Source organism: Oncorhynchus tshawytscha, unplaced genomic scaffold, assembly GCF_018296145.1.
Source record: "Oncorhynchus tshawytscha isolate Ot180627B unplaced genomic scaffold, Otsh_v2.0 Un_contig_12464_pilon_pilon, whole genome shotgun sequence".
Classification (NCBI taxonomy): Eukaryota; Metazoa; Chordata; class Actinopteri; order Salmoniformes; family Salmonidae; genus Oncorhynchus; species Oncorhynchus tshawytscha.
The window spans coordinates 1,583-15,120 of record NW_024607692.1 but is presented as its reverse complement, the minus strand read 5'-3'; the positions used below and the strand labels follow the sequence as shown (position 1 = coordinate 15,120).

The 13,538-nt window shown below is 40.9% G+C and overlaps 1 protein-coding gene across 1 annotated transcript; it reads left to right on the top strand.

Moving 5' to 3' along the window:
• Positions 1 to 4,098: 4,098 nt before the first annotated feature.
• Positions 4,099 to 12,899, top strand: LOC121842813 (adhesion G protein-coupled receptor E2-like; the record flags this gene model as incomplete). The annotated part of the gene is given in 2 exon segments (XM_042312567.1): positions 4,099 to 4,356; positions 12,748 to 12,899. Coding segments are annotated over 2 exon segments (183 nt in total), but the record flags the coding sequence as incomplete, so codon positions are not given.
• Positions 12,900 to 13,538: the final 639 nt, after the last annotated feature.

Here is a 13,538-nt window from a genome sequence, read left to right as displayed (position 1 = left end):
CAGTTCTGTGGCACTCACAGACAATATCTTTGCAGTTTTGGAAACGTCAGAGTGTTTTCTTTCCAAAGCTGTCAATTATATGCATAGTCGAGCATCTTTTCGTGACAAAATATCTTGTTTAAAACGGGAACATTTTTCATCCAAAAATGTTAATAGCGCCCCCTAATGCATAACTGGTTTTAATGGACAAAAAATGTGCTTATCTTTCAAAAACAAGGACATTTCTATAAATGTTTACAAAAACTTTTGAACAGTAGTTTATAAATCATTCAAAAGTTTTGAGAATGATATACATTTTCAATGACACCATGGACACCTCTATGATTAAAAAGCTTTGGGTCACTTAGAAATGTCCTTGTCCTTGAAAGAAAAGCACAGAATTTGTCCAAAAATAACATCAAATTTGATCATGAAATACAGTGTAACATTAAATGTTGTAAAAACTATTTCCACTGGAAACTACTGATTCTGTTATAGAATATCTACCAGTAACCGAACAGGTTGCCCATTTCAAAACCATCATCCTGTTTTCCAATGGCCATTTCATTAGAACAAGTGTATCATTTTAAAACTGTTCTAATTGATCATTAGTAAAAAGAACTTTTTCAATTAACTGAGCACAGCTGAAAATAAAGTGATGATAAAAGGAGCATATTGCCTTCTTTAGACTAGTTGAGGATTCAGCATTTGTGGGTCAATTACAGGCTCAAGAATGGCTAGAAACAAATAACTTTCTTCTGAAACTCAATCAGTCTATTCTTGTTCTGATAAATGAAGGCTATTCCATGCGCGAAATTGCCAAGAAACTGAAGATCTCATACAACGCTGTGGAATGGCACTGTGAGTGCATCTGCACAGAACAACGCAAACTGGCACTAACCAGAATAGAAGGGCAGCAAAGAGGCCACTTCTCTCCAGGAAAACTGAGCAAGGGACAGACATTTCTGCAAAAGTGTCAGTTTGAGAAAAAGGCGCCCATCAGTTCTGGCAGCTTCATTAACCTGTGAACCCTGTTCATGTGTGGGGTTGCTTCAAAGCCAATGAAATTGCAGGGCGCCAAATACAAATCAAAGAAATCCATGAATCTAAATTTCTCAAACATACAAGTCTTAGGCACCATTTTAAAGATACAACCATCCAGCCACAGTGTTGATTTCAAAAAATGCTTTTCCAGCATGCTCCCCGATTATGTTAGGTCACCACCTAGTCACAGAAAAACCCAGCCATTTTTCCAGCCAAAGAGAGCACACCTTGCACACAAAAAGCACACATAGAGATACAATTAATCATTAACCTTTGATTTATCTTCAAGTCAGATGAACAAATTCTTATTTTCAATAATGCCTATGTTTTGTTTGGTTATTTGCCTGTTCACCCCAAACTTTTGAACAGTAGTTGTACCTTGTCAGCTGGGGTTTGAAATGACAAAATATACATTTTCACAAAGTCTGCTGCCTCAGTTTGTATGATGGCAATTTGCAATACTCAAGAATGGTATGAAGTGTGATCAGATGAATTGCAATTAATTGGACAAAGTCCAAACATTGATTAAATGAACTGAATCCCCTGCCAAAAACATTTCCATGCTGGCCCACTGCGGAAGGGTAGCCTAGTGGTCAGATTTGGAAAAGTAACTGAAAAAGTTGCAAGTTCAAATCCCTGATCTGACATTCTGCCGCTGAACAAGATAGTTAACACACTGTTCCTAGGCTGTCATTGAAAATAATAACTTTTTCTTAACTGACCTGTCTAGTTAAATAAAGGTAAAAAAATGATATTGCTGCCAGTAAGATTGCACCTAAATCAACCATTTATCAGATCATCAAAACTCCATTTGTTTGAAAATGTTCAATTTTGTGAAGAAGCTACTTTGGGCGCCCAAACAATGTCCAGCAAGTCACAGGACTGTCTCCATTAAAGTTGATTTGTGCAGGATCCCCCAACAGTCAGTAGAGCCTGCTCGGGAACAATGCAGGTGTAATCATCTGCACGAAGTGAGATCAAGTCTTTTGGAGGATGACCTGGTGTCAAGAAGGGCAGCAAAGAAGCCACTTCTCTGACCAGGAAAAACATCAGGGACAGACTGATATTCTGCAAAAGGTACAGGGATTGGACTAATGAAGTCATTTTCTGGTGAATCTCCTTTCCGATTGTTTGGGGCATCCGGAAAAAATCTTGTCCGGAGAAGACAAGGTGAGCGCTACCATCAGTTCTGTGTCATGCCAACAGTAAAGCATCCTGAGACCATTCATTCCTGTCTCAATCGACCCCCTGGGGGTTGACACAGCCAAGGCGTGGGCTCACTCAAAACTCATCCAAAGAACACAGCCATGAATAAAGAATGGTACCAAAATCCTCCGCAACTTCCCCAAAAAAAACAGGAACAGTTTGAATGACGAACAATGTTTTTCCAGCATGATGGAGCACCTTGCCAGACAAAAAGGATAAAATAAAGACATAATTCAAAAAAGTTTCAGAAACATTGATTTTTGGGTTCAATACTAATAATAATATGCCCAAACCTTAATCGCAACTGAGAACTTGGAGTCAGGCCGTTTTTTATTTTACCCTTTCATCCATTTAATACTGAGCAGCCAAAAGAAGTTAAAACTGCCAATGATGACCAGGTCAGCTGTCCTGTTCCCCATCAGAACATTGTAGAATATAACTTAAAACTGCCTTGTGACCAGGTCAACTTGCAGTCCTTCCCCATCAGTACCCCAACTATAGGCTTGTTTTCACTCCATTGTTTGTCCACGATGTAAAGGTTTAAAACATGGTTAAAAATATCATGTTGATCTCATGGATGGTCAGTCCTTGCATCCAGAGATCCATCTGTGATGTTGAGAGTGGTTCAATCTATCCAGGCCCATCCCTCAGCTGTTTACCACAACAAGTGATGGGATGACCTGTTAGTTGCTTTTTAAATCCCAGACTGCCCCTTTAAGGTTCCACCCTAGAACTTGGTCTCAGAGTAACCATGGAGATTCTGTAGAGTCTTAAAACAATCTAAACAACATCTACATTCAATGTTGTATGTTTTATATTCTATTCTGTTGCACTTTTACAAGTTGTGTATTTTATACTTTTAAAGAATATACCATTTCCAAGACATTTTATCAAGCATTCTGAATGTAAGCACTTAGTGTTGTACTTGACTGTGTACTCTGTAGTGTGTGTGTGTGTGGGGGTGTGTTTGGGTGTGAGAGAGAGAGAGAGAGGATGTGTTTCAACATTTTTTGACACAATAAATCGTTGCGACAATAACCTACTGTAGATGTCTTAATCACACCCACACACCCACACACACACACACACACACACACACACACTCTCTCTCTCTCTCTCTCACACTCTCTCGCTCTCTGTCCCTCCCTCTCCCCCTCTCAGAGACGTGGATGTAGATTAAGGCAGCTCCCCGCACCTCTCTGATTCATAGGGGTTGAGTTAAAAACGGAAGACACATTTCTGTTGAATACATTCAGTTGTACAACTGACACTTAGAAACAAAGGTGCAATCTAGAACCAAAAAGGGTCCCTAACTGTCCCCATAGGAGAACAGTTTGAAGAATCCTTTTGATTCCATGTAGAACCCCTTTCCACAGAGGGTTCTACACTAACCTTGGTGGCGGCTCTGGTTCTGGAAGACCCACTTTCTTTGACACTGAGTCCAGCTCTTGTAGCACTGACCTGTGGATCATCGTCGAAGACAAAGAGTTCACATTAAATGAAAAATAAATTATATGAGTCAGATAACCCTTTTGGATGCATTTTTTCTAAGAGTGAAGGTACTACCTTTCCCTCTCCCTCATTCTCTGTTTATTTCATCCTCATGTCTTTGTAGGTATCTCTCCATCTCTGTCTCTGTCTCTCTCTCTCTCAACCTAAGAGTGAGAGAGTGACAGAGTGAGAGAGAGAACTGAGCAGTGAATGAATAAACCAAATTTCCATGTCAAGAATAAGAAAGGGAACTAGGGAGAGACAAGAGACAAAAATACACACTTACCAGAAGATGTGGAGAGAAAGAAAGGGGAAGGAGAGGAAGGGAACAGAGAGGGGGGAGTATGAAACAGAGAGAAAGGGGTGCACTCTAACAGAAAGAGGAAGAGAGAGCAGAGAGAGGAGAGCAAAACTGAGGTTGCTGACACTGTGAGAGAATATTTAATTTCTCACCACTTATCATATGGAATAAAAACCTTGTTAAAGTGGGATTTTCTTCAACCTGAATTCAACTGTAAAACAGATTTAATCTCAGACTGATTCTTCTGACGGGACTAGTTTTATTAGGATCCTACTAGTTGTCATAATACCAGTCTGTCTCTGAGATGGGGTCCAGAACTCTTCTACTTGTTCTGGGTGAGTCTAACGTTCTATATCTTTGTAACTTGACTATCGTGTGTGTGTGTGTGTGTGTGTGTGTGTGTGTGTGTGACAAATAAATAGAAAGGTGGTATTTCATAAATCGTTGTCAGTTATAGTTGAATGGCTACAGAATATTCCAACCATTTACCAACCATGAACCAACCATTTACCAACCATGGATATAGAGTGAATGTTACAACCTATCTAAGACATGTATAAACTATAAGAATATCTACAATTATATACTGAACAAACATGATCCAGAGGCAACACACCTATTAGGCCTGGTGAGTATGCAGGCCATGGAACAACAGGGACATTTTCAGTATAGTTCCTTGCAACATGGGGCAGTGCATCATCATTCTGAAACAGGAGGTGATGGCGGCGGATTTATTTATTTTATTTTACCTTTATTTAACCAGGTAGGCAAGTTGAGAACAAGTTCTCATTTACAATTGCGACCTGGCCAAGATAAAGCAAAGCAGTTCGACAGATACAACGACACAGAGTTACACATGGAGTAAAACAAACATACAGTCAATAATACAGTATAAACAAGTCTATATACAATGTGAGCAAATGAGGTGAGAAGGGAGGTAAAGGCAAAAAAGGCCATGGTGGCAAAGTAAATCCAATATAGCAAGTAAAACACTGGAATGGTAGTTTTGCAATGGAAGAATGTGCAAAGTAGAAATAAAAATAATGGGGTGCAAAGGAGCAAAATAAATAAATAAATAAAAATTAAATACAGTTGGGAAAGAGGTAGTTGTTTGGGCTAAATTATAGGTGGGCTATGTACAGGTGCAGTAATCTGTGAGCTGCTCTGACAGTTGGTGCTTAAAGCTAGGGAGGGAGATAAGTGTTTCCAGTTTCAGAGATTTTTGTAGTTCGTTCCAGTCATTGGCAGCAGAGAACTGGAAGGAGAGGCGGCCAAAGAAAGAATTGGTTCTGGGGGTGACTAGAGAGATATACCTGCTGGAGCGTGTGCCACAGGTGGGAGATGCTATGGTGACCAGCGAGCTGAGATAAGGGGGGACTTTGCCTAGCAGGGTCTTGTAGATGACATGGAGCCAGTGGGTTTGGTGACGAGTATGAAGCGAGGGCCAGCCAACGAGAGCGTACAGGTCGCAATGGTGAGTAGTATATGGGGCTTTGGTGACAAAACGGATTGCACTGTGATAGACTGCATCCAATTTGTTGAGTAGGGTATTGGCGGCTATTTTGTAAATGACATCGCCAAAGTCGAGGATTGGTAGGATGGTCAGTTTTACAAGGGTATGTTTGGCAGCATGAGTGAAGGATGCTTTGTTGCGAAATAGGAAGCCAATTCTAGATTTAACTTTGGATTGGAGATGTTTGATATGGGTCTGGAAGGAGAGTTTACAGTCTAACCAGACACCTAAGTATTTGTAGTTGTCCACGTATTCTAAGTCAGAGCCGTCCAGAGTAGTGATGTTGGACAGGCGGGTAGGTGCAGGTAGCGATCGGTTGAAGAGCATGCATTTAGTTTTACTTGTATTTAAGAGCAATTGAAGGCCACGGAAGGAGAGTTGTATGGCATTGAAGCTTGCCTGGAGGGTTGTTAACACAGTGTCCAAAGAAGGGCCGGAAGTATACAGAATGGTGTCGTCTGCGTAGAGGTGGATCAGAGACTCACCAGCAGCAAGAGCGACCTCATTGATGTATACAGAGAAGAGAGTCGGTCCAAGAATTGAACCCTGTGGCACCCCCATAGAGACTGCCAGAGGTCCGGACAGCAGACCCTCCGATTTGACACACTGAACTCTATCAGAGAAGTAGTTGGTGAACCAGGCGAGGCAATCATTTGAGAAACCAAGGCTGTCGAGTCTGCCGATGAGGATGTGGTGATTGACAGAGTCGAAAGCCTTGGCCAGATCAATGAATACAGCTGCACAGTAATGTTTCTTATCGATGGCGGTTAAGATATCGTTTAGGACCTTGAGCGTGGCTGAGGTGCACCCATGACCAGCTCTGAAACCAGATTGCATAGCAGAGAAGGTATGGTGAGATTCGAAATGGTCGGTAATCTGTTTGTTGACTTGGCTTTCGAAGACCTTAGAAAGGCACGGTAGGATAGATATAGGTCTGTAGCAGTTTGGGTCAAGAGTATCCCCCCCTTTGAAGAGGGGGATGACCGCAGCTGCTTTCCAATCTTTGGGAATCACAGACGACACGAAAGAGAGGTTGAACAGGCTAGTAATAGGGGTGGCAACAATTTTGGCAGATCATTTTAGAAAGAAAGGGTCCAGATTGTCTAGTCCGGCTGATTTGTAGGGGTCCAGATTTTGCAGCTCTTTCAGAACATCAGCTGAATGGATTTGGGAGAAGGAGAAATGGGGAAGGCTTGGGCGAGTTGCTGTTGGGGGTGCAGTGCTGTTGTCCGGGGTAGGAGTAGCCAGGTGGAAAGCATGAAAAAGGTGGAAAGCAGGTGGAAAGCATGGCCAGCCGTAGAAAAATGCTTATTGAAATTCTCAATTATGGTGGATTTATCAGTGGTGACAGTGTTTCCTATCTTCAGTGCAGTGGGCAGCTGGGAGGAGGTGGTCTTATTCTCCATGGACTTTACAGTGTCCCAGAACCTTTTGGAGTTAGTGTTGCAGGAAGCAAATTTCTGCTTGAAAAAGCTAGCCTTGGCTTTTCTAACTGCCTGTGTATAACAGTTTCTAGCTTCCCTGAACAGCTGCATATCACGGGGGCTGTTCGATGCTAATGCAGAACGCCATAGGATGTTTTTGTGTTGGTTAAGGGCAGTCAGGTCTGGGGAGAACCAAGGGCTATATCTGTTCCTGGTTCTAAATTTCTTGAATGGGGCATGTTTATTTAAGATGGTAAGGAAGGCATTTAAAAACAATATCCAGGCATCCTCTACTGACGGGATGAGATCAATATCCTTCCAGGATACCCCGGCCAGGTCGATTAGAAAGGCCTGCTCGCAGAAGTGTTTCAGGGAGCGTTTTACAGTGATGAGTGGGAGGTCGTTTGACCGCTGACCCATTACGGATGCAGGCAATGAGGCAGTGATCGCTGAGATCTTGGTTGAAGACAGCAGAGGTGTATTTAGAGGGCAAGTTGGTTAGGATGATATCTATGAGGGTGCCCGTGTTTAAGGCTTTGGGCAGGTACCTGGTAGGTTCATTGATAATTTGTGTGAGATTGAGGGCATCAAGTTTAGATTTTAGGATGGCTGGGGTGTTAAGCATGTTCCAGTTTAGGTCGCCTAGCACCACGAACTCTGAAGATAGATGGGGGGCAATCAGTTCACATATGGTGTCCAGAGCACAGCTGAGGGGCAGAGGGTGGTCTATAGCAGGTGGCAACGGTGAGAGACTTGTTTTTAGAGAGGTGGATTTTTAAAAGTAGAAGTTCAAATTGTTTGGGTACAGACCTGGATAGTAGGACAGAACACTGCAGGCTATCTTTGCAGTAGATTGCAACACCGCCCCCTTTGGCAGTTCTATCTTGTCTGAAAATGTTGTAGTTTGGAATTAAAATTGAATGGGATGAATGGCACAACAATAGGCTTCAGGATCTCATCAAGGTACCTCTGTGTATTCAAGTGGCCAACAATAAAATGCAATTGCGTTCGTCATCCAGAGCTTCAGACTGCCCATAACATAACCCCACCGCCACCATGGGGCACTGTGTTCACAATGTTGACATCAGCAAACCACTCCCTAACATGACATCATACATGTAGTCTGTGGTTGTTAGGCTTGTTGGACGTACTGCCAAATTCTGTAAAACTATGTTGGAGGCTTATAGTAGAGAAATTAAGATTCAATTCTCTGGCAACAGCTCTGCTGGACATTCCTCAAGTCCTCATGCCAATTACACACTCCCTCAAAACTTGAGAAATTTGTGGCATTGTGTTGTGTGGCAAAACTGGCCATTTTAGAATGGCCTTTTATTGTCACCTGCACAAGGTGCACCTGTGTAATGCTGTTTAATCAGCTTCCTAACATGCCACACCTGTCAGGTAGATAGATTATCAGGGCAAATGAGAAATGCTCAGACATTTCTTTGATATTTTATTTAATTTCATGAAACTTGGGACCAACACATTACATGTTGCATTTATATTTTTGTTCAGTGTAGTTTATTGACAGTGTTTATACTGTAGTGTGTATATTGTGTAGGGTACCCCATAACGACAAGGCTAAAAGGTTGTTGTTTTGTTTTTTTGCAAATGCGTTAAAATTTAAACACAGAAATACCTTATTTAAATAAGTATTCAGACCCTTTGCTATGAGACTCGAAATTGAGCTCAGGTGCATCCTGTTTCCATTGATCATCCTTGAGGTGTTTTTACAACTTGATTGGAGTCCACCTGTGGTAAATTCATTTGATTGGACATGATTTGAAAGGCACACATCTGTCTACATAAGGTCCCACAGCTGAGCAAAAACCAAGCCATGAGGTCGAAGGATTTGTCCGTAGAGCTTTGAGACAGGGTTGTGTTGAGGCACAGACCTGAGGAAGGGTACCAAAGCATGTCTGGAGCATTGAAGGTCCTCAAGAACACAGTGGCCTCCATCATTCTTAAATGGAATAAGTTTGGAATCACCAAGACTCTTCCTAGAGCTGGCCGCCCTGCCAAACTGAGCAATCGGGGAAAAAGGGCCTTGGTAAGGGAGGTGACCATGAACACGATGGTCACTCTGACAGAGCTCCAGAGTTCCTCTGTGGAGATGGGAGAACCTTCCAGAAGGACAAATATCTTTGCAGCACTCCACCAATCGGGACTTCATGGTAGAGTGGCCAGATGGAAGCCACTCCTGAGCAAAAGGCACATGACAGCCCATTGGAGTTTGCCAAAATGCACCTTAGGACTCTCAGATATATATGTTTTTACCTTCATTTAAATAGGCAAGTCAGTTAAGAACAAATTCTAGCCTAGGAACAGCCTAGGAACAGTGGGTTACCTTCCTGTTCAGGGGCAGAACGACAGACCTTGTCAGCTCAGGGATTTGAACTTGCAACCTTTCGGTTACAAGTCCACTGCTCTAACCACTAGGCTACCCTGCCACCCCATTTTGAGGAACAAGATTCTCTGGTCTGGTGAAACCAAGCTTGGACTCTTTGGCCTGAATGCCAAGCATCACGTCTGGAGGAAACCTGGCACCATCCCTAAGGTGAAGCATGGTGGTGGATAAGATGAATGGTGCAAAGTACAGATAGATCCTTGATGAAAACCTGCTCCGGAGTGCATAGAATCTCAGACTGGGGCAAAGGTTCACCTTCCAACAAGACAACAACATTAAGCACACAGCCAAGACAATGCAAGAGTGGCTTCGGGACAAGTCTCTAAATGTCCTTGAGTGGCCCAGCCAGAGCCCAGACTTGAACTCGATAGAACATCTCTGTAGAGACCTGAAAACAGCTGTCCAGCGACGCTTCCCATCCAACCTGACAGAGCTTGAGAGAATCTGCAGAGAAGAATGGGAGAAACTCCCCAAATACAGGTGTGCCAAGCTTGTAGCGTCATATCCAAGAAAACTCAAGGCTGTAATCACTACCAAAGGTGCTTCAACACATTACTGAGTAAAGGGTCTGAATACTTATGATAATGTGATATATATATTTTTTTGTAAATAAATGCTATAACATTCTAGAAACCTGTTTTTTGCGTTGTCATAATGGGGTATTGTGGGTAGATTGATGAGAAAAAATAAGATTTACTCGACTGTAGAATAAGGCTGTAATGTAACAAAATATAGAAAATGTCAAGAGGTCTGAATACTTTCCCGAATACACTGTATAGACAGGTTTAGTGTTTATAGACAGGTTTAGTGTTTATAGACAGGTTTAGTGTGTATAGACAGGTTTAGTGTTTATAGACAGGTTTAGTGTGTATAGACAGGTTTAGTGTGTATAGACAGGTTTAGTGTTTATAGACAGGTTTAGTGTTTATAGACAGGTTTAGTGTTTATAGACAGGTTTAGTGTGTATAGACAGGTTTAGTGTGTATAGACAGGTTTAGTATGTATAGATTGTAGTGTGTCACTAGACAGTTTGGCAGTTCTCAGGGTCAGCTTGTGTTATGTTATACTATGGTTTGGTATGTAGTTTTATGTTATATGTTAAGATAACATAACATCTTAATATACGTTAGCAACTGGATGTTATATTATACGTTAGTATATGTTATTGTATGTTACTGGATACTGTATGTAAGGCACGTTCAGGTAGTTATGTTATGGATGTAGTACTATGTTTCAGGTAGTTATGTTATGGATGTAGTACTATGTTCAGGTAGTTGTGTTATGGATGTAGTACTATGTTCAGGTAGTTGTGTTATGGATGTAGTACTATGTTCTGTAGTACTGATGTAGTTATGTTATGAGGTACTATGTTCAGGTAGTTATGTTATGGATGTAGTACTATGTTCAGATTCAGGTAGTTATGTTATGGATGTAGTACTATGTTCAGGTAGTTATGTTATGGATGTAGTACTATGTTCAGGTGAGCTAGTGTTATGGATGTAGTACCTAATGTTCAGGTAGTTGTGTTATGGATGTAGTACTATGTTCAGGTAGTTGTGTTATGGATGTTATGGATGTAGTAACTATGTTCAGGTAGTTATGTTATGGATGTAGTACTATGTTTTATGTTCAGGTAGTTATGTTATGGATGTAGTACTATGTTCAGGTAGTTATGTTATGGATGTAGTACTATGTTCAGGTAGTTGTGTTATGGATGTAGTACTATGTTCAGGTAGTTATGTTATGGATGTAGTACTATGTTCAGGTAGTTGTGTTATGGATGTAGTACTATGTTCAGGTAGTTGTGTTATGGATGTTATGGATGTAGTACTATGTTCAGGTAGTTATGTTATGGATGTTATGGATGTAGTACTATGTAGTAATAGCCGGAGCACACATATTACCCTCGGAGCAGTTTCATGGCAAACGTTGTTTAAAATTAATCCTCAAGTTGTTTTTCAAATATCTATTCGATAATATATACGTCGGGACAATTAATTTTTCAGTAGGACCGATTGGAGTAATGGCTACCTCTGTATTTTACGCGAGTCACCCTGGGAGCCATCAGGTGACCACTTACGCAATGTACGCAATAAATGCGTAAAACTACGTCACAATGCTGTAGACACCTTGGGGAATACGTAGAAAGCGTAAGCTGGTTGATAGCACATTCACAGCTTAATAGGGACTCATTGGAACGCAGCGCTTTCAAAATATGGGGCACTTCCTGATTGGATTTTTCTCAGGCTTTCGCCAGCAACATCAGTTCTGTTATACTCACAGACAATATCTTTACAGTTTTGGAAACGTTACAGTCAATTATATTATATTATTATTATATTATATATAATTATAATTACATCTTCTAGCATCTTGTCCTGACAAAATAGCCCATTTAAAACCCCCTAGTCACAACAGGTTTTAACAAGTCACATAATAATGTGCATGGACTCATTATGTGTTCAGTGAAATATATACATTATCATGATGATGTGGCTGGAGACACTTTTCTTCTTAGAAGTCCAATATCTTGACAACTTTACTGCTGACATGCAAAACATAATGAAACAAACACATACATTTAGTTTTTGAGTGATATTCCCCTTTACGTTTAGTAACCTAGTTATAATATCTCTGTCTTCTCTACTATACTTCAGTTTAGTAACCTAGTTATAATATCTCTGTCTTCTCTACTATACTTCAGTTTAGTAACCTAGTTATAATATCTCTGTCTTCTCTACTATACTTCAGTTTAGTAACCTAGTTATAATATCTCTGTCTTCTCTACTATACTTCAGTTTAGTAACCTAGTTATAATATCTCTGTCTTCTCTACTATACTTCAGTTTAGTAACCTAGTTATAATATCTCTGTCTTCTCTACTATACTTCAGTTTAGTAACCTAGTTATAATATCTCTGTCTTCTCTACTATACTTCAGTTTAGTAACCTAGTTATAATATCTCTGTCTTCTCTACTATACTTCAGTTTAGTAACCTAGTTATAATATCTCTGTCTTCTCTACTATACTTCAGTTTAGTAACCTAGTTATAATATCTCTGTCTTCTCTCCTATACTTCAGTTTAGTAACCTAGTTATAATATCTCTGTCTTCTCTACTATACATCAGTTTAATAACTAGTAAAACAATTTTTTTAAAGTATTTTCCTAGTGATTATACGCATGTGTTTATAATGCACTAGCCTATGGAACAGAGTGCCATTTGGGATGACCAAATTGTTGATAAAAGTAATAAAAACAATTGCATCCAGACGAGGTCCAGACTGCTGTGGTGTTGACAGGGATGGGAATGACGCTAATCCGAGGCTGGGATAGTAGGAAACTGGTTAAATAACTCTCTTTGTTTCTCTGACTCTCCTCACAGGTCTTCATTTCACTCTTCTGGGGAACCTAGAGGCCATAGATTGCGGCCTGGGCTTCACAGCCAAAGGGAGAAAACAATGTGATGATATAGATGAGTGTAAAGAGAAGGACAGTAAACCACCCTGTGGAAGTAAAGCCACGTGTTACAACACACAGGGAAGCTTCCACTGTCAGTGTCAACCTGGGTTCATATCCACAAAGACTTTCAAGTATACTCCTCCCACTGGGGAGTGTAAGGGTGAGTATTCAAGTGTCTGTGTGTGTGTGTGTGTGTGTGTGTGTGTGTGAGTGTGTGTGTGTGGGATAATGAGTGTGTGTGAGAGTGTGTGTGTGTGTGTGTGTGTGTGTGTGTGTGTGTGTGTGTGTGTGTGTGTGTGTGTGTGTGTGTGTGTGTGTGTGTGTGTAATGTAATGTTACATGTCAAGGGAATCTAACCATTACTCGTTCAGAGTCCTCTCTTCTGTGCAATATTGAGAGTTTATAGAGAATGTTAATAATCATCAACTTTGTGGGGGTGGATAATGATATTCTATGTGTAGGGGGGAGGTTGTGATAATGGTATTATTCTATGTGTAGGTGGGGAGGGGGTGGATAATGATATTATTCTATGTGTAGGTGGGGAGGGGGTGATAATGATATTATTCTATGTGTAGGGGTGGGGGGGGGTGATATATTATTCTATGTGTATGGGGAGGGGGATTATAATGATATTATTCTATGTGTAGGTGGGGAGGTTGGGATAATGATATTATTCTATGTGTAGGTGGGGAGGGGTGGTGTGATAATGATATT